General features: G+C 39.6%; 3 protein-coding genes across 7 annotated transcripts; 2 read left to right on the top strand and 1 right to left on the bottom strand.

Annotated features, from left to right (window-relative positions):
• The first annotated feature begins 2,199 nt into the window (after positions 1-2,199).
• On the top strand, positions 2,200-4,785 carry LOC116251365 (WAT1-related protein At5g07050-like). Its single transcript, XM_031625630.1, has 6 exons — positions 2,200-2,518; positions 2,608-2,670; positions 2,774-2,890; positions 3,050-3,302; positions 3,562-3,872; positions 4,297-4,785. Exons 1-6 carry the CDS (start codon positions 2,316-2,318, stop codon positions 4,571-4,573), a joined length of 1,224 nt encoding a protein of 407 aa, XP_031481490.1. The 5' UTR covers positions 2,200-2,315; the 3' UTR covers positions 4,574-4,785.
• A 5,396-nt stretch (positions 4,786-10,181) lies between these two features.
• LOC116252354 (65-kDa microtubule-associated protein 1-like) lies at positions 10,182-17,736 on the bottom strand. 5 transcript variants are annotated; one of them, XM_050076978.1, is made up of 12 exons: positions 16,995-17,224; positions 16,807-16,896; positions 16,393-16,596; positions 15,465-15,722; positions 14,908-15,123; positions 13,242-13,397; positions 12,966-13,125; positions 12,406-12,557; positions 11,850-11,937; positions 11,275-11,348; positions 10,907-10,981; positions 10,182-10,741 (listed from the first exon to the last, which is right to left on the bottom strand). In XM_050076978.1, exons 3-12 carry the CDS (start codon positions 16,549-16,551, stop codon positions 10,448-10,450), a joined length of 1,632 nt encoding a protein of 543 aa, XP_049932935.1. In that variant the 5' UTR covers positions 16,552-16,596; positions 16,807-16,896; positions 16,995-17,224; the 3' UTR covers positions 10,182-10,447. The 5 variants fall into 5 exon arrangements, with proteins under 5 accessions (XP_049932935.1, XP_031482414.1, XP_049932934.1 ...); XM_031626554.2 differs by lacking the exons at positions 16,807-16,896; positions 16,995-17,224 and adding an exon at positions 17,465-17,736; XM_050076977.1 differs by lacking the exons at positions 16,807-16,896; positions 16,995-17,224 and adding an exon at positions 17,286-17,424.
• Positions 17,737-21,996: 4,260 nt separating this feature from the next.
• Positions 21,997-24,783, top strand: LOC116245980 (p-coumarate 3-hydroxylase). Its single transcript, XM_031617638.2, has 3 exons — positions 21,997-22,546; positions 23,279-23,670; positions 23,794-24,783. The coding sequence occupies exons 1-3, from the start codon at positions 22,051-22,053 to the stop codon at positions 24,436-24,438; spliced, it is 1,533 nt and encodes a 510-aa protein (XP_031473498.1). The 5' UTR covers positions 21,997-22,050; the 3' UTR covers positions 24,439-24,783.
• Positions 24,784-25,869: the final 1,086 nt, after the last annotated feature.

The following is a 25,869-nucleotide window of genomic DNA, read 5'->3' on the forward strand; positions in this document are numbered from 1 at the left end:
TAAAGTCTTTTTTTTGTCGTACAACAAGGTTTTAAAATAGCATAAAATTATCTAAAATAATTTCATCTGTTGGAAAGTTAAGAAAATGAGAAGAGGTCCGACTATCTTTCCTTATTGTTTATTGTGAAAGTAAAGGCCATTCGAGTGAAAATACATCGGAGATTAAAGTCCCGCCATTCAAACACGCCTTAATTAAAAGAATGAAAGAAAAAGCATTCAAACAAAACCAGAGAAACAGAGGAGCCCTCGTCAACATGGAGGGTCCTAAGTTCGAACGGAGCTCATATTGGCAAGTGTCCGCGGCTTCACACAGATACCCAAGGAACCACAAGCGTTGAGAATCTGAGATGCCCTATAATGAGCGGATCGGGGAACCAAGAATCCTCTGCCATCAGTATCACCGCCATTACCACCACCACCACTGTCGGGACGAGCTAGCGAATTACGACATTGCGTGGCAACTGTCGACAGCCGCCGGAGAATAAAGGCCGGCCGGAGCCATACATACACACATATGCTCATGATTTGTGAGAATCTAGGGCTACCATCATCACTTCCCACTACCGACTACCCCTAATCAACTGATTGGGTGAGAGATGAGGACAGCTTGATACGCCACTGCGGAATCGTATCGCCACCAACCACCATCATGCCTCCGACCAAAACTCCGGTCATTGTTCTTCACAGACATCCGATTATCCATGGACCTCCAGGGGCACCAAATCCCCCGAGATGCGGCTAGTTTTTGAATGTCAATGATAAATCTCAAAAGGCATCTTGCCTATAGTCCTTCAAATCCGGCAACCAAGTGGATTGACAGTGTGAGCGAGACATGCAGTTGCAGATTCCTCCAAGGAACAATTTGCTAATTTGGATATATGCTTTTTGTAATTGTTTAATTTGCTTTTTTTTATATATAGACAAGTAGAGCTTAAGATAAGCTCCATGTACAGATTTTTCCATGATATATGCACTTTCGGTAATGAACTCTTAAATCGTTCCTAGTTTTGAGTCTCTAATCTAGGCTAAAGAGGTGATCCAACATTTGCCATTTTTAATTTATAAACGATGAGACAAATTTAATAATTTATTGGTCTGCTATTTTAGCTATTGTTTGAAGCTTAACAGTCAGAAAATGATCTCATATCATTTAATAAGTACCTTTACGCCATTTTGTTCCACTCATTCTCTGATTTCTCCTTTTTAACTCATTTGTCTTTTGATTAAAAGGAATCTATTAATTATGATTGTTCGAGTAAGAATGATTTCATTAGTGGAAATGAATGTGTAAATGGTTACTAAAGTAGGGATAACTATGAACCATTTCTCTTTTATTTAAAGTATGTTAGTAGTCTATTCAGAATGGAGGAACTCTGAAGTATGATCATGCCAAACGAGCGAATGACAAATGCGTCTGTCAGCCATGTCTGTTTACAAGGGCATGATAAGTGAGATCCTATTCATTCACACTCACAGCAGAAACTCAAATCTATACAATAGAAAACTATCCTTCCCGGCGTTCTTGGCAACTAATTCCAAAAATTGAAGTGTTTTTTTGAAAAAACAGATTAGTTAAGGTTAAAAGTAATCTGAGAAGCTTAATCTCCATGCACTTGGGAAGGAACCATTATTTTTCCTTAGCTGAAGTAAGATGCATAAAGGAGATCTAATGGCAAAAGGAAAAGCAGTCACTGCATACTTGTCAACTTGTGCAAGTGTTCTATTTTGTTGGATCAAGGTGAATTTCTCTAGTTACTAGCGAGCAAAAAGAGAACAGAATCTTCTGTTAGATAGTTGCAGAATACCATCTTGGTCATTTGCAACAGCGGCAAAGCCAAAATAATTCCTCACTGCTGGATTGAATCTCTTCTTGCTCAGATGCCATGACAGAGACCACAACCAGAACCAGAGGCAACACTGTGGAGGGCTTCTGTTCACACCAAGCTAGCACTCGGCGCGTGTGCCACCACCGCAGGGCTGCCTGCTGTGGGCCTTATGCCTACATCACCAAAGCACGAATAATGTCCATCAAATCACACCCCACTCACACTATAATGGAAGAGGGCCCTCCTCAAGGCCCCACATGCCACTAAGAGCTCCTCCAATTGATGCCACCTCAAGAAGGGGGCCCTCCCCATATTGATTTATCCATTAAATCCATATGGGGAGTCTGCTCCATAAATACCTGAGCCGGTGCCTCTTCACTACTCAGGGATGCACTTGAGAAACACTTCCTGGGTGCTCCCTTCAGCCTCTTTGTAGCTCACTGTGTGCCTGTGAGCCTTCTGCTTCGAGCAGGACACTTCCACATAAAAATGGAAGGAAGAAGCGGTTGCTCGAGTATATTGCAGAAGAGCAAGCCCTATGTTGCAATGATCTCACTTCAATTTGGCTATGCAGGCATGAACATCATCACCAAAGTCTCCCTGAACAGGGGAATGAGCCACTACGTGCTAGTGGTATACCGCCACGCCTTCGCAACTGCTGTCATGGCTCCTTTTGCCTTCTTTGTCGAAAGGTACGCCGTTTTCCAAGAAGTGCTAAAGTTCAGGCGACCGGAAATTCGACGTTAGCTTATCGTACAACTCGCTTTGCATGTTCATGCAGGAAAGTCAGGCCAAAGATGACGCTCAGAAATTTCATGCTCATATTTGTGCTGGGCGCCCTGGGGTGAGCATCATGAGAGACTAGTTCTCATCCTTGGTTGTATGTGTGTACCATGCTAAGAAAATTTTGCAGGGATGTCTAACAGCAGTTTCTTGGGTTTTGGCAGGCCTGTTATCGATCAGAATTTCTATTATGCGGGACTAAAGTTTACTTCCCCTACCTTCTCCTGTGCCATGAGCAATATTCTTCCTGCACTTACTTTTGTCATGGCCATCCTCTGCAGGTAGAACATTGATCGACAAATATGCACTATACAATACATAGTTACGTATTTATATATGTAGTGTATGTAATAAACATACATATTTATATATATTGAAAGATAGGGAAAGTGCCATTTTAGAGTGAGAAAGTGACAGCTCCATCTAACTTTTATTGCTAGAATGGAGAAAGTACACCTGAAAAAGGTCAGGAGCCAAGCGAAAATAGTGGGGACTCTGGTGACAGTAGCAGGGGCTATGTTGATGACCTTGTATAAAGGACCTGTTGTTGAGATGGTGTGGAATAAGCATGCAGATGCTCAGACCGCAGAAGTAGCCAACGCTGCAGCAGCAGCAGCAGCCAAAGATTGGTTCAAGGGTTCAGTTTTCCTCATCATTGCATGTCTTGCTTGGGCAGCCTTCTTCATATTACAGGTAAAAAGAGCTAAAGAAACACTCTTTTTGTCTCACAGCCCACATCCACCAAATGGATAAAAACAATTTTCCATAACTATATTTCCTCTCATGTTCATAGTACCAGGTTGAGAAAAACTAGTAATGAGACAAGACGAGTTTCAGATTATTAGTCCTTTTGACAGATCGCTTGCCATGATTCTTGTTCTGAGATATGCAGCATGTGAGACAATTGATTCATGTTATTTACTTTCTATTTCTTGTTTTTTATGGGTGGCAGGCAATAGCAATGAAGACCTACACTGCTCAGCTTTCTCTCACAACCTTGATATGCTTTATGGGAACCCTGCAGTCCATGGCAGTCACTTTTGTTGCAGAACACTCCCCATCAGTGTGGAAAATAGGTTTTGACATGAACCTCCTGGCTGCAGCCTATGCTGGAATAATTGCCTCTGGAGTGGCATATTATGTTCAAGGGCTAGTTATGGAGAAAAAGGGCCCAGTTTTTGCAACTGCCTTCAGCCCCCTTATGATGATCATCGTTGCTATCATGGGATCTTTCATCTTGCACGAAGTCATTTATCTTGGAGGGTAATTTCATATTCTATTGTCTTCATACTCTGTTTTTACTTCATCTGGTTAAATATGTAGCCTTTTAATCTATACAACTTGTTTCAAACAAAATCCTCGAACTCCAAATTTATTATTTCCGGTTTGGATGACGTTTAGTCTGTTACCAACACCAAATGCTTTTTAGAGTCTTCGACAGAAAAATTTACAACTCGCCAATTTCGAATAACCAAAACTCAGTCTTCTGATTCCTTGTTGTTCAAGGAGCTGCATTCTTAAAACCCTATGAACCACACCTTTTAAAGCATTTTCTTCGTATCAAATGCTATTCAGAACTCAACTCAACTCAACCCTTGGTATCAGGTGCTATTCTGCGTGTATCTATCTAAATATACTCAACTTAAACTCGGTGTTTCTCACATTTAAAATCTGTACGTGGTTTCAGTATTATCGGAGCCATATTAATCGTGGCAGGCCTGTACTCAGTCTTGTGGGGTAAATACAAAGACACCAAAGCAGCCAAACTAGCAGCAGCGAACACGCCAGCAGCATTGCCGGTTCCAGCAAAGGATACTGAAGAAATAGGGCAGATTGAAGACATCTCTATGATTGATGTGGACCTAGAGAAGGCAAATGCAGCAAAGTTGTCCTCCTTTGAGAGCTCCTTAATCCTCTCAATGCCACAGACTCCCATCAAGCCAACGCAAGCGCCGAATGCTTAGTTATTCGACCTCGTTCCTTTTGCTAGTACTTGGAGAATGAAAGAGAGAGAGAAAAAAAAGAAGGGTTGTCTATACTACTACCTTCCTTCCCTTAGAAGGGCCTCTTCTTCCCCCTCTGTTTTGTCTTTTTATTCAACCCCTGGGGTTCTAGTCTCTTGTACTATCCTGCCATATTCTGACTGAGAAAACTATGAAAACAACTCTTTGAATCATTTTGCATGAGCACTTGGTAAATCGAATTTTCTTTTTCTTCACACGGAATGGGTTTGGTGCACCTGCCAGTAGCTAGTCAAACGGGTTATATGCACAACCCATGTGCATAGTACATGCCCGTGGACCAATGGTACACTTGTCATGCATCGGGACTGTGCATAGTGCACCTCGGCACACATAACCACCTTCCATTGCTAGAAAAATGGATTAGACAGAATAGTCATTGGCCAAGTGGGATGGGCGTCAACCCGTCCTTTGATGAGATAAGACTAGTGTACTAGCTAACATACATTGAGAGTTTTACTTAATCACCTACATATCCTTATACCTTTACCTTAGGAGGATAAGGGGGACTTGGGCTCTCACACAACCGCAACCGCATGATACTCTTCCAATTTGCTTTTGCTTTGTTCGATTTCTGTTCATTCTAGTGGCGGTATCAAGTGTTTCATTGGCATCGGCGCTGAGCCTAGTGGTTGACCATTTCTGGTTCAATTTTAGAACACGACGCTGGATTCGAATCCTCCCAAGTCTCTCCTCTCCTCTGGCATCTGATTCCAAGTTCTTGCTCTTAACCCTAACTAACAAACAAGGTTAAAATGAGTGCGGAGAAAAAGAAGAATCTGAGAGAAAACCGAAGAATCCAAGCCTAACAGCAAGCAGTCACTACTAAAAGGGAACATATTCTCATGCAATAACCAACGTATCATTTTCTCACATCCGACTATCCAAACATTATTGCTTGCTTACGTAATGTGATATTCCTTCCCTGTCCTGATCTTTTACCATCATATAAGAGCACGTTCACATGATTATCATGAGCATGTATAACGTATTTGATAAATGCTTGTACAATAGTCTACTTTTACATAAAAACTGTTATAAAGTTGGAGAATTTCAATAAAAAATTTGAGTGCACATTGGCATTGGCCTCACTTTACTTATAATAAAGCAAATATGCACCAAATAAAAAAGGAGAGTACACATTACGGTCGAGCGGCTTTTACGTAACGTTAGGTTTTACTGTTATTTTCCTGATAAATTATTCAACAAGAACATTAATATGCTTTTCGGATTGGTGAACAAACTGTAAAAGAGAAGATTGAGAAAGGCGTCAAGTTGAAAACTCTAAATCCAATCTGAACTCTTCTTTTTCTCAATTGTATATACCAACCTTTCAGTTTTGGCTTTAACTAAGCAAAATATCAAGATATTTTAGAATAAATCACCAAAAAAAAAAAAATACTAGCACGTACGAGGATCGGCTCGAGAGCTTTTCTTCACACTTGTAAATGTTTTTATTGAATACAAATTTATTTTTTATTATTAAAAATGTATCTTCTTGGCATGTTGTAAAATGTTCAATTTTATTAATTATGTCACGGTTAAAGAACACCATGTTTCAGTAATTCAGCGCTGTAAGTGGATGGATGACTCTGTTTTCCAGTGAAAGACTTCCATATTTGAAAAGTAAACCTGATCATATATATTTATGGACGACAAGTCCAGTAAAAGCGCAAAAACTCACCAACCTTTTGGTGATTATCACAAGAAAATCACCTAAGTTTTAGTAATACTAGAAAATTTCATACTTGTCTCACTTTGACACTTTTTTATGTTTAATTCAAGCAGCTTAATGCAGAAGCTTCGAATGTGAGAGTGCACCAATCTTCTGTTCCTTCAAAAGATAAGTATGATTCTGTAAAGGCGAACACTATTACACACAGTGAAATTAATGCCCTTCTAAAGCTTTTTTTTTTTAGTTTAAAAAGACAATAAGTAAATGAAACTCTTCTCATATGACAGCTCTTTCTAAGTTGCTTGTCTGATATTTGTCAAAAGCAGAGTAAGTTATTTGAAGATCAAGTTCATTGTTTTGCATTAGAACTAGAACCTTCGGAAGCAGGTTCAATAAACGAGACTTCCCTGTGCTACACGTCCCTCTTGATGGTTTTTCTATTGATTGGAAAGCGCTAGCCCAACTCTGACGGCCACTTTCTATAAAAAAAACTCAACAACAATGTGGCGTCCAAGAAAAAAAGGGAAAGCAAACGCCGTTAAACTCCAAATAGATAAAAGGTATAGTGCTTAAATGGTATCTTATCAATAAAACGTTGATTCCTCCAAATATTATTTTTTAGGGCATTTAGATTGTGATGGTGGAGTGTTTTATCTTTATGTGACTTTGGTGGTTGAGGCATTTCAAGTAGTAATTCGAGCATTGTACATTCCCAGGTAGCGTGAGTAGAATCCCAATGAAAGGCTGCTAGAAGATAGGTTCCCTATCATTTATTAAACCAAAATGACATCTACATCAAAAAATTATATACAGGAAAACCTGGCCCACAGGACCGGGTTGTTCTCACCTATCATCGAAGGCCATGGCTGCTGTTAAAACCCATACCACCAAGCCATAAAAGAGCAAAACAAAAACAACACGGTAGATTGACCACCATCATATCTACCGTCCTCCTCTACGAAACTCGCCAACCTCAAAGGGTCGAGAACTGCTGAAGGATTATTATAAGATGGCTCTTATACCACTCCCTCTAATCTGGGTAGCGCAGGTAGAATGCCTTAATGGCTCTCAATGAGCTACCATGTATTCCTAAATTTAGATGCATGCATGGATCAGATACATCTAATTATCGGTCAGCTTTTAGACCCATTTAATCGAATCTGGTAAAGAAATTTGGATCTTGCTACAGATCTGACTCGATTGCATATGAATGTCCCTTCATATGCTTGCCAGTTCCAAATTCAGTTTTTTTCAAAAAAAAAACCAAAAAAAAAAAAAACGAATCAGATTACATAGAATCTGATTAAGTCAAATTTGGCAAAAGCTGGAACCAACCCATATCCAAAATGTTTACATCCCTGCCTAGATAAACACAGAAAGCCATGTGATGAACATTCTCGCCATAATCTAAGTGGGACCGTACTTCGAGAAGGAAACAGACAGAGTAGCGTTCCGAATCAAAACTACTCTAAAGCATACCTGTAAATCAACTTTGGCTACTCATGCCATGGAGCGAAAGAATACCTTCTCTTTTTTATTATTTCCCCAATGAAGCATGATCCTTTTTCATTTGCCTATGGTTTTATAAGAGAGAGAGAGAGAGAGAGAGCAGGAATGCAAATCCAGGTGCGAGTTGTTGCTTTAGTGTGCTTGGTCATATGCATGATTTCACAATGCAATTGGGCTCCCCTCACCAGACTTGTTTCCTTTATTGTATTGCTAATCCAGCACACTACGCCACCAACGTCATAAGTAGAAGCTCACATATTTGCTACGGTGCATGTAACAAAATAAAATTGAGTTCAAGCACCTGATACCGTTGATTTGCTCAATGATATGAAGCTGACATTAAGGCATAAAGATTCAAGGACTTATATAAAGTCCTGTTATAAAATACATGGAATCTCAGTGTCAAACCGCCGTGTCGAGCAAAGCAGAGAATATTTAATCCAAAAGTTCTACATTCAAGGTGGAAAGCTGCTTGATTTGCTTGTTCCACACATGGAATCTTGAGTGCTTAATTTTTTAAGTTAAAAACACAAAGACTGCTCAGATGAGGGCCTTTTAATATATATATACATATATTATATAAGGGATTACTGTTGATTATGGGGCATAAATGTTTACTGACATTTTCGATATGAATAATTGAGATATATATATATATATATATATATATATATATATATATATATACCCTTTAGGATATAGGACAAAAAAAGTGCGATTTTAATTGTCTCCTAGCTTGAGCACATAGAATTAAAGATGTGAGGAATCGAGGTAGGCTTGTCATGTCAAGTTTTTATGCTCTCCATATGGATTTCCATGTAGATAAACGAATTTTAAACTTGATTAAATTATCGAAGCATCACTGAATTCATCTCCCCGGGTCCCATGTCGATATTATTTATGTTTCAGCCCATAATTTGTGCCTGATTAGTGGATATCACACCCACTACTTAAAAGAGAGTGTTCCAACTGTGTGCTCTTTACTCTCGTCATTATCTTTTGACAATGGGCTTGGGCGCCAATTATAATGACCTTACTGGAGTCACAGGAAATGAGGCGGATGTGTGCCATCTCGATCGACCGGCCTTCTAGATCGGGAATATACTCTTGCTTTACAAGATATGATTTCAAATAAGAGAGATATGATCGGATTCCTAAGGTACGTTGGTTTGGACAATTTCGATTAGATCATCATCATGTTTATCAAGAAAGAACAAGTACTATTGTGTGTGATATCAGAAAAGGACCCTAGCTTCTATTGTGTGTGAAATCACATTCATAAGTTTTGTGTTTGTTTTAAATTGTAGAACCGCAGTGCCTTCTAATCGAAAGAGCATAGTCACTCCAGGATCCATCAGCATACCTTTGGGCAACACTGCACCCCACAGAAGAGTGGGGACACTGCAAACACAGGGACTGCCTCTCCATAAGCGTTCCCATTCCAGGGACGGGAACTCCAAACATTCCAACTTGCCCCATTATGCATTTTTAGCTAGCATGCAAATAAAAACAAACAATATATTACTTGTGATGTATGTGCATCAGTATAGTTTCTACTAGCTGGTCGTCATTTTCAGCTTGTATCGTTTCTGCTTGCTCATGATGTCCACCACCCGCAGTTACCCAAGGGCCATCGTGACGTTTAGACGCTGGTGGAAATGATATTTCTCAATGGACCCTCGAATACCAGATACAGATATATATATATATATATATATATATATATATATATATATATATATATATATATATATATATATATATATATAGAAAGAGAGAGAGAGAGACAGAGAGAGACAGAGAGACAGAGAGACAGAGACAGAGACAGAGAGATGAAACACATTTTGTAAAGGGGAGGATTGATCATTATGGTTTGTCTCAGTAGACATCATGAGCAGCAGCACCAGGGAACATGCTAAACACGTAGACTTAAAATCTGGTTAAAGAAATTTCCATTGTTTTTGGTCGGGATAAGAAATTAACTGAATGAAATATCAGTATAAAAACACAAAACCTTTAAAAAGAAAACGCAGCTTTAAACAATAAAAGCGGAAACGAAATAGACTATATTCAGAAATAAGTTTATTCATATTTCATATGCCAACATTTTTATGCTCATAGGAAATGGGATGATAAGGGGTTCAAATATGATCAAGATGTAACAGGCAGTGCATGACCAGCCACCTTCACCTACATCAGGTTGCGAACGGAACGACTCTCCAGTTAATTATCCGAAGGGGGAAGAAACCCGCAAAAAGCAGCCACACCTTCCACTCCGACACTCATTCTTCCTGCTCGTTAACACTGTCAAAACCTATCGGTGCAGATATCGGATATACACGCCAAAAGCTAGTAGTCGCCCAGATATAACTACATACAAGGATTCGTCATGGCTATATGGAGTCCACAAGCATCAGTAGCAGATACATGTATGAAGTGCACGTCTATGATGTGTGTGCATGAGAGAGAGAGAGAGAGAGAGAGAGAGAGAGAGAGAGAGAGGGAGACTTATTTTCTCATGCCTATGATGAAGAATGTACATGCTCTCAGAACCTGCAAGGCTAGGTAGAGGAAACCTGCCCGCCATTCGTCTCTCGATTGAGTGGGGAGCAATTATATAAATGCAGAAAAAATCAAGGAGACGTGGGAGTCGATGAATTCCGAGTTAAGCTGTCGTCCTTTGGAAGAGCGACGTAGTTTATGGGTATGCCCTCGGCACCATTTTTTGGTGTCTCCTTCTTACCGTCCTTGCTAGTTGACCCAAGTCGAGATGGGAAATGCTTATTCACCTGGGTCCCAGAGGGCGTGTTTCCAGTCGAGTTCTGGCCCGATGTCTTCTTCGTCGAACCAGTTCTTATTGGGCTTGGTCTTGATCCAAAGAGCATTTCTTGCTCGGTTGTCAACTGCTCCTGCTGTTTCTTTTGCTCCTGGGAGAGGCACACCACAGTGCATTACATTTCGTGTTAAGGAGTTAAAAGCCTATGCAATCTCCGTTTCGTGTTCGCTGCATTGCAAGCATAGCTCTGTGTGCTATCAATGGAAAGAAGAAAGGAAACGTCCGAATCTTGAAATCAGAGTAAGAAACATCATACCCTGGATTTTCGCTTCTCCTCTTCTCGTTCCAGACGGATAGCTGAAAATTCCTCGAGAGTTTGTGAGAGTGGAGCCTGAGTTTTAAACATCACACAAGAATTCCCGAGTCAAGACGTCTAGAAACATTGTCCTTAGGCTTCAGATCTACGAGAAATATGGTGTGAAAGTCTTATGCTTAATCTGAACGGTGAAACACGATGGGTGAAGTCACTGAAAGAAGAACGGTAAAAAGTTGTTGGCTAAATATGCTTTGAGTTTTTCTTTTGACGTACAACAATTGCAATTGGGATCTACTCTTCGTTATAGCCACTGATTTCAATCTTACTAGCACAGATCAAACTATTATTATAATCAGTTGCCTACATACCTTGTCATACAAAAATATCTCCCCTTTCTCCTTTTCCCATGCATTAACTTTGGATTTGAGTGCCTCCAGCATAGCTAAATGAAGCAGAAAAAACAATGATTAAGTCAACAGTGCCCCATTAGGCTATGTAGAAGAAAGGGGGCAAGAGAATGTGTGTGCATATTTCCTCCTGCCATATCCTTGAAATTCTGATATACAAGTTTTGAAGCTTTGAATGTATACACGTCAAACCCAACAGCAAATCATTGGATCTTACAAGAAATCCTTGTTCTCAGATAGCAGTCTGGAATCCACTGCGTTGGATAATAGTTTATGAATGCAGTATTGGATCACACTCTAATGGATAGAATAGCCCATTTTCAGAAGAGAAAGGCAGACCAAAAGTTCACAAACTTTTCGATGGGCCACTTCCAGTTGGGCGTTGGTGATTGTGAAAGGAAAGGGTAGCCTTATAAGATAGCTTGAGCCGCAAAATAACATAGAATGAGAAAAAGAGAATTGTCTATATTCAGCATAAGGTCAAGATAGACTGCCCTGAGTAGCTAAATAAAAGAACATTAAGAAAATTTGCTCACATGGCATTTTGCTGATCAAAATCCTTGCTTTCTCTGCCCGTTTGAGATTCTTATGTGCACCCCTACCAGCACTGTATCGATTTTGATCCTGTTGAAGATTTTTACTTGTTACTTCTAGAACAAAAGGAGGAATTATAGGTCTATAACAATTGCATCATTCACAGATACATACAACCCGTCATTAATTTTATGAATGTTATGACACCAAGAACTACAATTAACTATTAAAACACCAAAAGTAAGAAGAAAGCTGAACATGTTCATATGCATGATGCATCACAACTACATGCTTGTACTCTTTTATGTACATTTAAGACATACACAAATAAGGGCTCAACCAACTAAAAGACTAACACATGTTCATGATGTAAGCACAGTCATTAATAACCCTGATATACTAAAACCACAACACTGACTGCAAAAATGTATCTCAGTCACGTTTATTTCCTACATGTCAAACGGTAATCCCTTAATTATTTCATCTCCAAACATTAGTAATGCCATAAAGGCAGATATGTAAGTAGCAACCTTTTAATTTTTCAGTAAAAGATTTTACCCTTTCATAATCTTCAAGCCAGTTCTCCTCTTCTGACGCAAATGTCCACTTGTCTAATCTTTCTAGAATATCCTTCCTGCTCATTGCCTGCTCTTTAGCTTTTCTAATTTGATCATCCATGCCCACAAACAGCTCAGAGAGATTAACGCTTCCTAAAAATGAAAGCTGTCAAATGTATTATAACCCTTACAATCATAAAAAAAAAAATATGAACATTTTATTAGCAAGAAAAGTTTCACGATCTCACACGAAATATAAATTTCAGTTCAACCTTTTCTCTTAAAAAATATCGATGAAAATGAACAGAAAAAACTACTGGCAATAATGAAGGAAATACTTCAAAAAAAATTAGAGAATGCAGACAATGGGAGGCAATTTTGTAGGAAGAGGAAAGTTAATGTGATCCTAAAGAACTATGGGCAATAATGAAGGAAATATTTAACAAAGAATTAACGAATAAAGACAAGGGGAGGCAATTTTGTAGGAAGAGGAAAGTTAATGTGATCCTTAAAATACACACAAAGTGTGAAACAGAATATCCGAAGAGAAATCTCATGAACCTGAATCAATTATGCTGATAAGAATCTGCCTTGCAGATTCAGTATCAACATCCATGTGAGCATTTTTGTAAACTTGTTCCAGCTCATCTTGCTTCTTCAAAATCAGCTCTTTCATCTTGCTAGCTTTCAGATTGTCTAACCTCTCAACTTCAACCTCCACCTAATGACAACAAACCCCATATTATGTATATCCTAATAAAAAAAATTATATCCACTTATCAAGTAAGATAGTAGCAATCAGGTAATCAAACCACAAGAAGAAAACATTCAAAACACCTGCTCAATGGATTCAATAGCAAGGACTCCCCTGTCAACAACCTCATCAACTGAAGCAGAAATCAAGCGAGCCACATTATCAAAACGCTTCCTTTCTTCCTTAGGAATATCCATAAGATTCCATAGCTCCACTAATGTACTTCCAAGATCTTGAAGCTTCAAAGAGAACAAAACACATGAGGATAGTCAGATGTTCTAAAGCTGGAAAACGTAGACCAAAAAATTATGTGATAAATATTATGCTGCTACAAGCTCATTAAGGAAATATCGAACAAATAATTGCCATTTGCTAAGAGGTTTATTCTCTGTGAGTACATGACACATATTCCTTTTTCTTTTTGGGATGACAAAGACAGCACAAGTACAACTTATATGTTCATCAGAGCACATGGACACAAATGCATGTTGCTGCATCTAAATGAAGGAAAGTATTTGGAATGCCAACATGCAATGACAACCTGACAGCTACAAACAGGAACCTTTTCTTTTGAATAACTGCCACAGTAGCAAATCACATCTACAAAGCAATAACCCAAACAATGTTGAAAAGAAAAAATGGAACTATAACTAGAGAAAAATGCAAGTCCTAAACGTGTCATTAAATACTAATGGGACAACATCTCATGCAGTCACCTGAAAAAGTTAGCATGCATAAATAACATGCAGCTAGATACACGCTCAGGCATAGAGCCATATGGCTGTCTGTGACGATTGTTCCAAAACACATATTGAAAAGAAAATAACCCACATGGACCAAAGTTGCAACAAAAATCATCAGAACTTGTGGTCCCTCCAATAGTTGAGAATTTGGAAATAGATGGATTAGGTTTTGTAAAAGAAGGGAGAAAAAAGGGGCCAGCAAAAACATCTCCTTCCTAGAAGAAGACTGGAAAAGAAAGGACCAATCATACCCAATCTCCAAATCATCTTTCTCCAGCCAGATTCACATGAGCTGATAATATGAATAACCTGCTTATGGAGAAACTTATAGGTAGATAAAAAATACAAGGTTTTAACCTATTCTATCTATGACATTAACTACTATGCACCGTGCAGTATAAATGAGTCTTTTATGCTATATGTAACAAGACTAGGAAAATAATTCTGTAACAAGTGGTGAACTATTTTATTCTACAAAATGAGCAATATGAGCAAGTGGTCTCTACCACAAGATCATATAATCGAAAGAGAGAAAAAGACTTAAGAGTTAAGAATAAATCATGAGATGACACAAATGTCAGTTGAAATAATGCAGCACTTGATTGAAAAATGACAAGCATGTGTAACTCGTTTCAACTTTCAAGCAGCAGTAAGAATTCATTTTAACAGTGTTTCTTTAATCAAGCTTACATATGCTAATCTAAAATGTCTAAGGCAAATGAATAATGAACTGGACCTGTAAGCATCAGATGATTTGCTTCTCTGAAACTTTTGCCTTTCAACCTCTGGAACTATGGTTGCTGGTGGCATGTCCTTAACTTAGACTTAGAAGATTAATTTCCTAACATACACTTTTGGATGCTCTAGAAGAAAAAAATGAAACAAATGATAAAATCTTTTTCGAGTAGCATATTGAGATATTGAACTACATCTAAAGCGTCCAACAACTATGATTTGGTTTATCACAGTATAAGTGGAAACAGAAAAAGGAAACAGACAATAACACCTTTTGCAATCTCTCTTGCTTCAACTGAGTTAGTGAATGTGCAGACCCAGCTAACCGGGCAAGAGTTTCATTGCTAATGCTCTTTGGTTGGCTATTTGTGGAATCTCCCAAACTAGGATGAACCTCAGTTATTATCTTTAAGAAATCCAGGGACATCACAGCTGATAGCTCATGTATGAGACGAAGATAATTGCTGAGCTTTTGCAGCCGAACATTCTGAAAAAATATCACATGAAAAAAAAAGAGGTATTCTTTAGAAAAAACCTAGTCAGCTTAAGAACTTCATCAGAATAAAAATAAAAACAATTAATAGCAAGACAGCTACAGATCAGAAATGTTATTAGAGTAGAAGAAGCCAGATCAAAAAAATGAAGCAATAATATCTAGCTACTTAATCTATTCACTCTATGTGTATGTGCACGCAAATGCGAGCATGAAAATCGAAATCCAGAGGCACTTAAACACAGGCTCAATTCGCACCAGAGACAGTAGTAGGAAAACTTGCAAGAAGCCCTTCCAAGGCAGGAAGCATACACATGCGTTTTTTCATTTCATACCTTATCTTTTCTAAGCTCCTCATGTTTTGCCTTTAGTTCTGCAAGCCTCTTCCAAGTCAAGTCCCTTTCATCGAATCGGGTTGATGTTGCAGATTTACTGAGTTGAACATTGCCAGATATTTCTCCACAAATGGAGATAATCTGGACTTGAACCTCAGAGAATTCCTTGGCTCTTTCTTCTTTCTTGTGCCTAAGGTCCTTGAGAAGAGGATCTATAGCTGACATTTGCTCCTTTAATGAGCCCTTTGGTTTGTCCAACTTAACAAACAGAAATAAAATCAGAACATAGAAACGTAGATGGAAAATAAAAGGATGTCCATGCTTACATTCAGTTTCCACTTAGAAATATTAATAAAACATGATACCAGAAAGCAAACTGTATTTCTGAATCCACCAGGTGCCAAGAGATAAAATAACACATTAGTGCAAAAGAGAAAAATGAAATAAGATAAAGAAGATAACGAACATTTAGACAATGTGCAATCCAGGAGGAATAAGATAACTAACAAGCAACAAAACAGTTTCCTCCAACTTTTCAAATTTATCCAAGTAAGATGCTTCTTCATTTTCTGAATCTTAATCATATTGAAGAATGCATCTACAACCAAATTATGGTATGTGAACCAAAAGAACTAGAATCTAAAGAAGAAACGTAATTCACAAATTATTTAAAGACGTGCCACTTTCATTGCATAAGCAAGACAAAAAGGTGCTTTCTTTCAGGATGCACGACTAGGAAGTACTGCACTGCTGTTGGATAGTATTCTAAGGGCTATCCCATAAGCGACGTCAATCCAAATCATAGAATGGCACCCACATGTTCACCAATGTTATATACACTAGATCTCTTCATTACGCTGTGTTTTGGATTAAGAAAAACATTAGTCCAGGATTAGAGCCAATCAGTTGCAAGGAATGTACCACACACCCGAGTAAATGAATGTGGATCTCCAAGCGCAGAAATAATGTCAATGGCTTCTTTCTCTGCATCTGCCAGTTCTTGGTGCAGCTTTACTTTGTACTTGCTTGCCTGGTCAACCTTCCTTCTGTATACATCCAAGCATTCTTGTTCCAATTGCAGCAACATCTTATCTCTTTCAACATCATTCTCACCAATTTCATCCCATATTCTCTACAAGCATCACCAACAACAGCTCATAAATGTTCCAACAAAAATAACGGCAGTACAAACACGCTTCATTGAACTGCTGCGAGTCAATAAAAATCATTCAATTACACCAAACGAAGCATCAATCAAGATTACAATCTTATTTAGAACCAGGATCCCGCTCGGGTAAACATAAAGCTGGTATATAGCCAAGACAGGTAGGTTCTAGTATACCCTTTAGTCTTGACCTTCATGATGCGCACCCGTTCCTGTTATCTTGCCAACAGAAACATGATCTGAATTGTGAATACATTGCAGGCTTTGCTGCAGATAGAAAAACCTAACCAGCATTCACACAATAAAGACAAACACTAATTCAAAAGAAATATCTTAAAGGATAAACGCAAGGAAAGGAACCTAACACGTCATGTGGCTTCGACAAACTTGACGGATATGGTTTATCTCATAGTTATTTGAGATATGCATCGACCTGTACATGCGCACAAGCAATTCTTTACATATACATGTATAAGTCTTAATGAGTGTCACTACAAGCGACATACGCGCGCACAAACAGCAAGAAAAAGAAACAACCAGACATGCAGGCGCACGTCTACATGAATGAAGACAGGCAAGCGTTCACAAACACGGAGAGACCGTCACAAACTCCAGCAAAGTAAAATCTGACATATTATACCATCAACCGAACCTACATTCAGCAATCTATCCATTAGCCACCGAACCAGGACAAGCACTTAGAGACATCGCGCGGGAAAATCCCGAAATGAAGCAAACAATCGCGTCCATTGCAAGGGATAAATAAACAAGGAACGGCACAGAGCATCCAAGAAACCGACGAAGCCAAGAAAGAAGGCGACCGCGCAGCAGGTACCTGCAACTCTTCGAGAAGCGACGCGCACGTCGTCTTCGAGGGATCGGGCGGCCGCCTTGTCTGCGCGATCGACATGGCGATCCGAAATCTAGCGACGCATTCTTCAGATTCTCTCTAGGATTCGTTCCTCCTTTCTTGTGACAGAAAGAGACGGAGGAGACGGAATTATTGAAGGATTCCGCAGGAAGATGAAAATCCTCTTTTCCCTCCCTTTTTCCCCGGAGCGACAACGAGATAAAAAGGGGAAAGGTGAAAATTTCGCTCGCGTGAAAAATGGCGAGACCAAGACTCTATTGGGGGCAACCCATCGGGCGGTTTAAATGGTGGCGCCAAAATCGAGGGAGGGAGAAGGACGGTTTGTGATGACGAAAATAGGCGGTTGTTTCCCGTTAGCTGATCGCTCCCTCTTGAAATGGTTCGGATCCGGGTTCGGATTGTTTGTAAATCTGTCCATCGCTTTGGACGGATCGAATTTAGATCACGGATTCCCATTTTTTGACATGTAATCTGATTCAGTGTCAGTGTCGATAAAAAAAAAATCAGATACACACTTAAGTTTGCTAGGAAAACACACAGTTTCTTCAAATATCTAAATTTATGTATAATTCTTTACAATCAATTTTCACCTCAACTTGAAATTGGGATGAACACTCCGGTTTCAATTTCCTTTTGAGTTTCATTGTATAGATTCTTTAATTATATAATCAAAACTGAGTATAATTGAAAACGACTGTATATTCTTTAATTATAAAATTAAAAAGGACTTGCATGAAGAAAAAAAAAAAATTAGAACTCATACATTAAAACTTTCAAGCTTTGTGCCCCAAAGAGAGATGAAAAAATTCCATAATTCTGGAATCATTATTTCACCTCATAAGATTAGATCATAATTCAAGAATTTTGATTATCCTATTACTTAAGGATCAAAATTATTTATTTGATAATGCAGTTCTCAAATTTCATTTAATTTATTCCAACCGTATCAAACGGCCCCTTTGTATATTTTGAATCTGCTAGCATCTGATCTGGCTCTTATGGACAAAGGAATCTGCATCTTAAAATGTTACTAACTAACTTTTAAAATGTACAGTACCGGATATTGTAAATAGAAGCCTATATCCAAAAAACAACAGAAGTTAAAAACATAGGCAACATAGGAAGAGGCGTAGCCACACGTGCCCACACCAACTTTTTAAAATTTATTTCTTTTCAAATTTTTACTTTTGTACTGATAAATTTACCTTTTATGCATATATAAGTGCCCCTCCATAAATGTTGAGGTGCCTCTCCAAATAAATTTTTGGACTTAAAGGCAGACAAAAGTGAGGCTATTATTTATTAATTGGAATAAAATGATAATAAGGGGCAGTCCTAAAGATAGTAATATGTCTAAATCGGTGGCCATACATTAGATAATATGTTTATATGTCTTAACTGAAAACAATTCAGGAACCACGAAAGAACGAACGTTATCATAGTAAAGGCTTAAAAATAAAAAAAACTTAATAACATGTTCTGATGGTGCCTGAACATCAGGTTTTTTAGAAGAGGAATATTTTCAAAATATACTTTTTTTTTTCAAAAGTATGAGGAGCGTGGTGGCACCTCTTTCCCCGTTGGAATAGAGATGAGCTTGTCATCTTTTTTACTTTGGTGCGTCGAACCAAATAGGGATGGGATTAAAAATTTTTGAATGAAGAGAGTTCAATTAAAGTTTGTAAATTTTGACATTGGCTCAAATATCATTTTTTTCAAAATTTTTATATAAGACAAGTGAAATTTTTTAAAATTTTACATGTAATTTTTTTTTTCGAAGGTGGGACCATGGCCATGCAGCCCCTACCTCGCATCCGCCCTCATATATAAATCTTCAATGTTATGTCCCCAGTTAAGATTAGGAAGAAAAAGTATGAGTTCAAATCCAAATGTGATTGCATGAATTTTAATTAAGTCAATTCTTAGCTTTTGTATGCAATTGTTCCAAACTTGTTGGTCAACCTGGGTCATACCAACTGGTCTTGAGAAGGGAGGAATGGGGGCCTTTCGGGCACCAAATCTTATGGAAGTGAGTCTTTGAATTTAACTAGCCTTGAACTACCTATTCAATGAATGAGCAGACTCGCTGATTCAGTCGAATAACCAAAAATATTTTATATTTATTTATAAATAAATAAATATGCAAATTAATTATATTAAATTGTTTAAAATTACTTACAAATAACTCTGAAAGGACACATGGTACCATTGTATCAGATGATGAGTAAAAACCAATTCGACCGAAGGCTTATAAAATTTCTGTCTATTATCAATGTAAAGAGAAAGTTGAATCACACTCCCCAAGATAAAGATGGAAAAAAACACAAAAACAAATTCAAACTTCCACCTTTCTCACCTACCTATTTTTGTATTGTGAGGAAGTTTTGAACTTCTTTTTCAACGAAACATTTATTCAATTGATTTAGGGGCAAAGGAAAGAACACAGAGGTGTATTTGTATTTAATGGCTTTCCTTCAATTTCCATGCCTATTTAACCCTTACCAACTTGTGATGTATTGAAGCTCCAACTCCAAATCGCAGACGAGTCCATATAATTTGGTTTTATTACATATTGATGCTGGAAATTACCTTTATTATGTATTTACCTCTTACTCACCCGAGAAAGTTTCTCCCTCTATTATCAAACGAGCAACAAAAACACATAAATTTGCTTGTAATTCAACAATTAGTAAAAATAGTGCACCTTTACGAAGAAAAAGCCCCACCAGCACCGCCGTTGAAAATACGGCAAGTCAATATCATCACCCAACTTTGGCCATGGCGGACTAATACTACTTTCTTTTTCCTCCCCCCCCCTTTTTTTTTTTTATTTTCTCAACCACCTTCCCCACCAACCCCGTGGGACCCATTCCCTCCCACCAACCCCTGGTGGGACCCGACCTTTGGTGGAACCCTCACCAACGACCCCTTGCTCTTATCCACGAAAAAGCGTTCAATTTTGAGTGGTAGCGACCAGCACGCATGCGGCATGAAGCGGGATAGATTGGTTCGGGGCGGAAACATCGGGTCCAAGATCGATTGACTCTATCAGAATCACATTTGATGAGATACTTTATCCCACGTTGATCAAATAAATAAGTTTTTCATTTTGCCTTTCTTTCTTCAAATGCTTAGTTAAAAATATGAAGATAAAAACAAAAACGACATATATGCTGCTTAGTTAAAAATATGAAGATAAAACAAAAAACGACATATATGCTGATGTAGATGGATTGAACATATCCGATTACCTGTCCAATTTTGAATTCGTTTAGTCGAATCAAGTAAGACAGTGTGAATTCGATCTCTAATTGGGTTTGAATTAGTATAGAAATGCATAACCAAGTTCGGGTCTCAGCTACATACCACGCAGTTACATGCAAATGGTAGACCTTAAGCAAGTCGGATTAAAATTGAGTTTTTAAACTAAGGTTTGAATTTGAGTAAAAAATCAAATTACATAAAATCCGACTTCAATTGGATTACATCCTTAAGGGGGCATTTGACATATCTAAAATTGTGAAACTTTAGAATCAAAATGTTCATTTTTCAAAAAAAAAAAAAATTATCAAACAAACGGGGTATTTTGTTTTTGGAATTAAGAAACTGAAACTTTGATTTCATTCCAATTTGAAGAGAAATTATGATTCTGAAATTTTCATTTTAAAATCCAAATTTCAAACCATCAAACGCCGTTAAGTCCATGGAAAAGCATCACATCAAAAAAAGTCTCGAAACAAAACCCTACTAAATTAAAAGGAAAGAAGGAATCGATGCACGAATCGGCATATTTGTTACATTTTTCCATTGATTTGGACCGGTTAAAATTGATTTAAATATTTAGCCTCTTGCACAAATCGAATAAACAACTACAAAAATCCAACAATTATTAAAAGAAATACTCCATGTGAGAAATTTGAGGGAGGGAAACTGCTGACCAAACTCGTTTTAGTCCACTTATTAATTGACTTGAACGTAGTTCGCTTCTCTGCATCCTATATCTTTTTCTTTTAAAAGAAAAAAGGGGGAAACGAGAAACCAGGGGCTCAGACCATCACAGCCCATGTAACTACGTGCACCAACTTTCTTCACTCTTCCTGCTCTCCTGCCCTTGTTAACGGACGCCAAAGGCCCTGGGTATTAGAAAATTCTACCATATCGCCCTTGTCTTATGAACAACTACGTTTTCCAAATTTTAAAATGTATGTGGTTTTTCCTTCCAAAATATATATAAAAAAAATATAAAGCACTTTTTTTTCTTTAGAAAAAATATATGTAGAACTTTACTGCCTACTTCCCTAATTATGAAGTGCCCAGTGATATAATTATGAGGTGGCTTGAAGTATTCAAAAGTATACAGCAGGCAGGTATGATGAGAACCTTGGGTCCCTCCATGGCCAATTTTGTAATTGCGCACTTGTGCTTAAAATAAGGTGCCCACAAACTCCTACCTACCTACTTCTTTCCCAACCTTGTGTTATATATAAGATGAGAGTCTCCAATGTTTCCTCAGCATAAAAACTTTCCTTCTTCCTTCTCTTCCACCCAACATGGATCTCCCTCTCCCACTCTCCACCATCTTCCTTGTTCTTCTCCTCTCCATCATATCTGTCAAATTCCTCCAAAGTCTTAGGTACAAGCTGCCTCCTGGACCCAGGCCATGGCCAATAGTGGGCAACCTATTCAGCATCAAGCCCATCAGGTTCAGGTGCTTCGCCGAGTGGGCGCAGACCTACGGGCCGATCATGTCGGTCTGGTTCGGCTCGACGCTCAACGTGATCGTCTCGAACTCCGAGCTGGCGAAGGAGGTGCTCAAGGACAACGATCAGCACCTTGCAGACAGGCACAGGACCAGGTCCGCAGCTAGGTTCAGCCGGGACGGCAAGGACCTTATCTGGGCTGACTATGGGCCTCACTATGTCAAGGTGAGGAAGGTTTGCACCTTGGAACTGTTCTCCCCAAAGAGGCTTGAGGCCCTCAGACCCATCAGAGAGGATGAAGTTACTGCCATGATTGAGTGTGTCTTTAAAGACTGCACAGATCAAGGTATTTTTTCCAGTTCTTGAAGCTTTTGCCTCTTTTTCAGTGATATATCGTGTTTGATTTATATAGGTAAAGTAGGCTCGGCCGGGCTCGGGCTACCAAATAAGGTTGCGGACCGAGTCCGGGCGCGCCCCAGTCTGACTTTGAATCGGACCAGTAGGTCGTGTTTTTTTTTTTCCCTTAACAAAGGGAAAGCTCTGATGTAAAAACTTAAGCAACACGGTCCGGACTCCGTCAAGTTTTTAGTTAATTTTAAAGGAAGGAGCACTGAATGGCCGTGGCCCTGGAGAGTTCTGGTGCCATCAGAAAAGGACAAACAAAAGAGGGATAGTAATTCATTGCTATTGTCTCATTAATCTCCTTAAAAAGAAGAATCTAACTTTGGTGGTTTCGGTAAGTCGGAGTAGGTGTGGCTTTAATGGACTACGGTAGGAGAAGAGTCGTTATCATGGACAAACCCTCTCCACCAAAAAGACATGAAAATTATAAGACGCATATGTGGTTGGTGGAGCGAAGATTGGTTAAAGCTTAATATTATTATTATTGCAGCAGTTGGAATTAGGAACGGGCTGATTAAAATATAGTCTCACCAAAACAAATGTAGGATAAGTAAAGAATCTATATTTTATTTTTAAGATTCATTTAATACTTGTTTTTTAAACAAACGATTCTATTTAATTTAATTTAATTTGGAGGAGATTGATTGACCAATAGTCGAACAATGGTGGCTTTCAGAGAAGAAGGGGATGGTGTTGAGGACCCACTTGGGGGCGGTGGCGTTCAACAACACGACGAGGCTGGTGTTCGGGAAGAGGTTCATAGACGCGGACGGGAAGATGCACCCGCAGGGCTTGGAGTTCAAGGGGATCGTCGCCAACGGGCTGAAGCTCGGGGCGTCGCTGCCGTGGGGCGAGTACGTGCCCTGGCTGCGCTGGGCCTTCCCGCTGGAGGAGGAGGCCATCGCCAAGCACGGCGACCGGCGGGACCGCCTCACCCGGGCCATCATGGAGGAGCACACCCTCGCCCGCAACAAGTCCGGCGGCGCCAAGCAGCACTTCGTCGACGCCCTCCTCACCCTCCAGCAGGAGTACGACCTCAGCGAGGACACCATCATCGGCCTCCTTTGGGTGAGCTTCCAAACTTACATGATTTAAGATCCAAGGCTCACATGATTTAAGATCCAAGGCTCACATGATTTAAGATCCAAGGCTCAATTGGATCCTGGAACTAATACAAGGTCTGAATTGCAGGACATGATCACGGCCGGGATGGATACGACCGTGATCTCCACGGAGTGGGCGATGGCGGAGATCCTAAAGCACCCCAGGGTCCAAGAGAAAGTCCAAGAGGAATTGGATCGGGTCATCGGTCACGACAGGGTCATGTCCGAAACCGACTTCCCAGACCTCCCCTACCTCCAGTGTGTGGTCAAAGAGGCCATGCGCCTGCACCCGCCCACGCCGCTGATGCTGCCCCACAAGGCCACCGCCAACGTGAAGCTCGGCGGCTACGACGTGCCCAAGGGCTCGATTGTGAACGTGAACGTGTGGGCCGTCGCCCGGGACCCGGCGGTCTGGAAGCGGGCGGAGGAGTTCTGGCCGGAGCGATTCCTGGAGGAGGACATCAACATCAAGGGCCAAGACTTCCGGGTGCTGCCGTTCGGCGCAGGGCGGCGGGTGTGCCCGGGCGCGGGGCTGGGCGTGTTCCTGGTGCAGTCGATGCTGGGGCACCTGCTGCACCACTTCAAGTGGGCGCCGCTGGAAGGGGTCAGAGAGGAGGAGATCGACTTGTCCGAGAACCCGGGCATGGTCAGCTTCATGGCTACGCCCTTGCAGGCGAGGGCCACGCCCAGGCTGCCTGCTCACTTGTACCGACGCGTGCCCTACGAGGGCTAAAACCAGCCCACCTTCGTATCGTGCCTTTGGGATTTCCGTCTTGCAGACAATACTTGGTGTTTTGGATCTGGAGCAGACACACAAAACATTTGTTGTATATTTATATGAGATGGAACCGAATCTTTTCCCGTCGCTATTCTCGTGAATGGCTGTAAAGGGTCGAGTACGGTCTCGGCGTTTCGCATTTGGTATTTGGTTTGCATTTTTGGCTCTAAAGTATTTTTCATAAGAATCAACCTTTTCTGAAAATAATCACTCCTCATGTTCTCATTTCTTCGATTCTCAGTAGCCCATCTCTACATGTAACTTTTATGTTCCTTTCATTAAAGTGAGCTCATTATTTTACTTTTTGCATTTAAAATAACTATGGCCTAAGATCGCATAATAGATACTAATCTTAAGTTTATGCATCTCATATTATAAAATATCTTAAGACTGAACTAGATCAAGGGCAACCAAATACCGCTTAGAATAACTTGGGAAGTAACAATTCAAATAGCAAAGCTAGTCAATAAATACATTGTCACATTGAAACTGTGCTCCATGGGGTGAAACATGGTACTAAGATGAAAGAACACTATCTTTTCATTGGGAGCCTTAAACCTCGAGCGTAACGAGAAATCAAAGAAATACCAGCGTAACCCTGCACTCTGAAGATAACGTACCATACCTTTATGTTTTTAAGGTTTTACCTTGTCTCGGGGCTTGGATAAACATAAAATTCATCATTCAACTCAAGTGTCATGCATGACATACATGGTTGTAAGAGGTCACGAAAAAGTGGCTTCCATGATTATAGGACCAGAAAAAACAACTATCTAAACAAACCCAGATTTCGAATGTTCAAATGTTGGTTTCTATGCAGCGGCTTAGAATCCTCCCGCTCATTTAAAATAGTAAAAATGGTTTTTTTTATGGAACCGTGCCTATTCATTGGAAGAAAGGGCGTTCAAATTCTGTTGTATTAACAACATTTTGGTTGCGAATGGATCCATCCAGGTTTCGAAGCAGTCATTCATCAGCAACCCCGAATGGCTGGATCTTAAAAGTAGAACGAGTAAGATTTTTTGTTTCATAAAACACTACATATATAATTAACAAATTTTACAATTAGAACCAAATTCATCCAAATCCAATAATTAAAAATAAGATTCTATAGTAATCACCTCCTCCCTTCCACCAGAGGGCATGAGAGAGGATAATATTTCGGCTATTCTATCAGCGGTTTCTTGCCGATTTGCTTCAGTCCTGTGGGCTCCACTCAGGTGTGGTCCCGCTCGTACCGGGCCCCACACCACCGATTTTTTAAAAGAACTCGGCGAATTATATCGACGGGTCGGAACTGGGGGAGGTCGGACCCGGAATTTAACCGAAGATCCGAACCATGGTTTAGCGAGCAGCTTGAAGGTTAGGGTTTCTCGGGTTACGTAT

This window comes from Nymphaea colorata, chromosome 1 (assembly GCF_008831285.2).
Source record: "Nymphaea colorata isolate Beijing-Zhang1983 chromosome 1, ASM883128v2, whole genome shotgun sequence".
NCBI classification, from domain to species: Eukaryota; Viridiplantae; Streptophyta; class Magnoliopsida; order Nymphaeales; family Nymphaeaceae; genus Nymphaea; species Nymphaea colorata.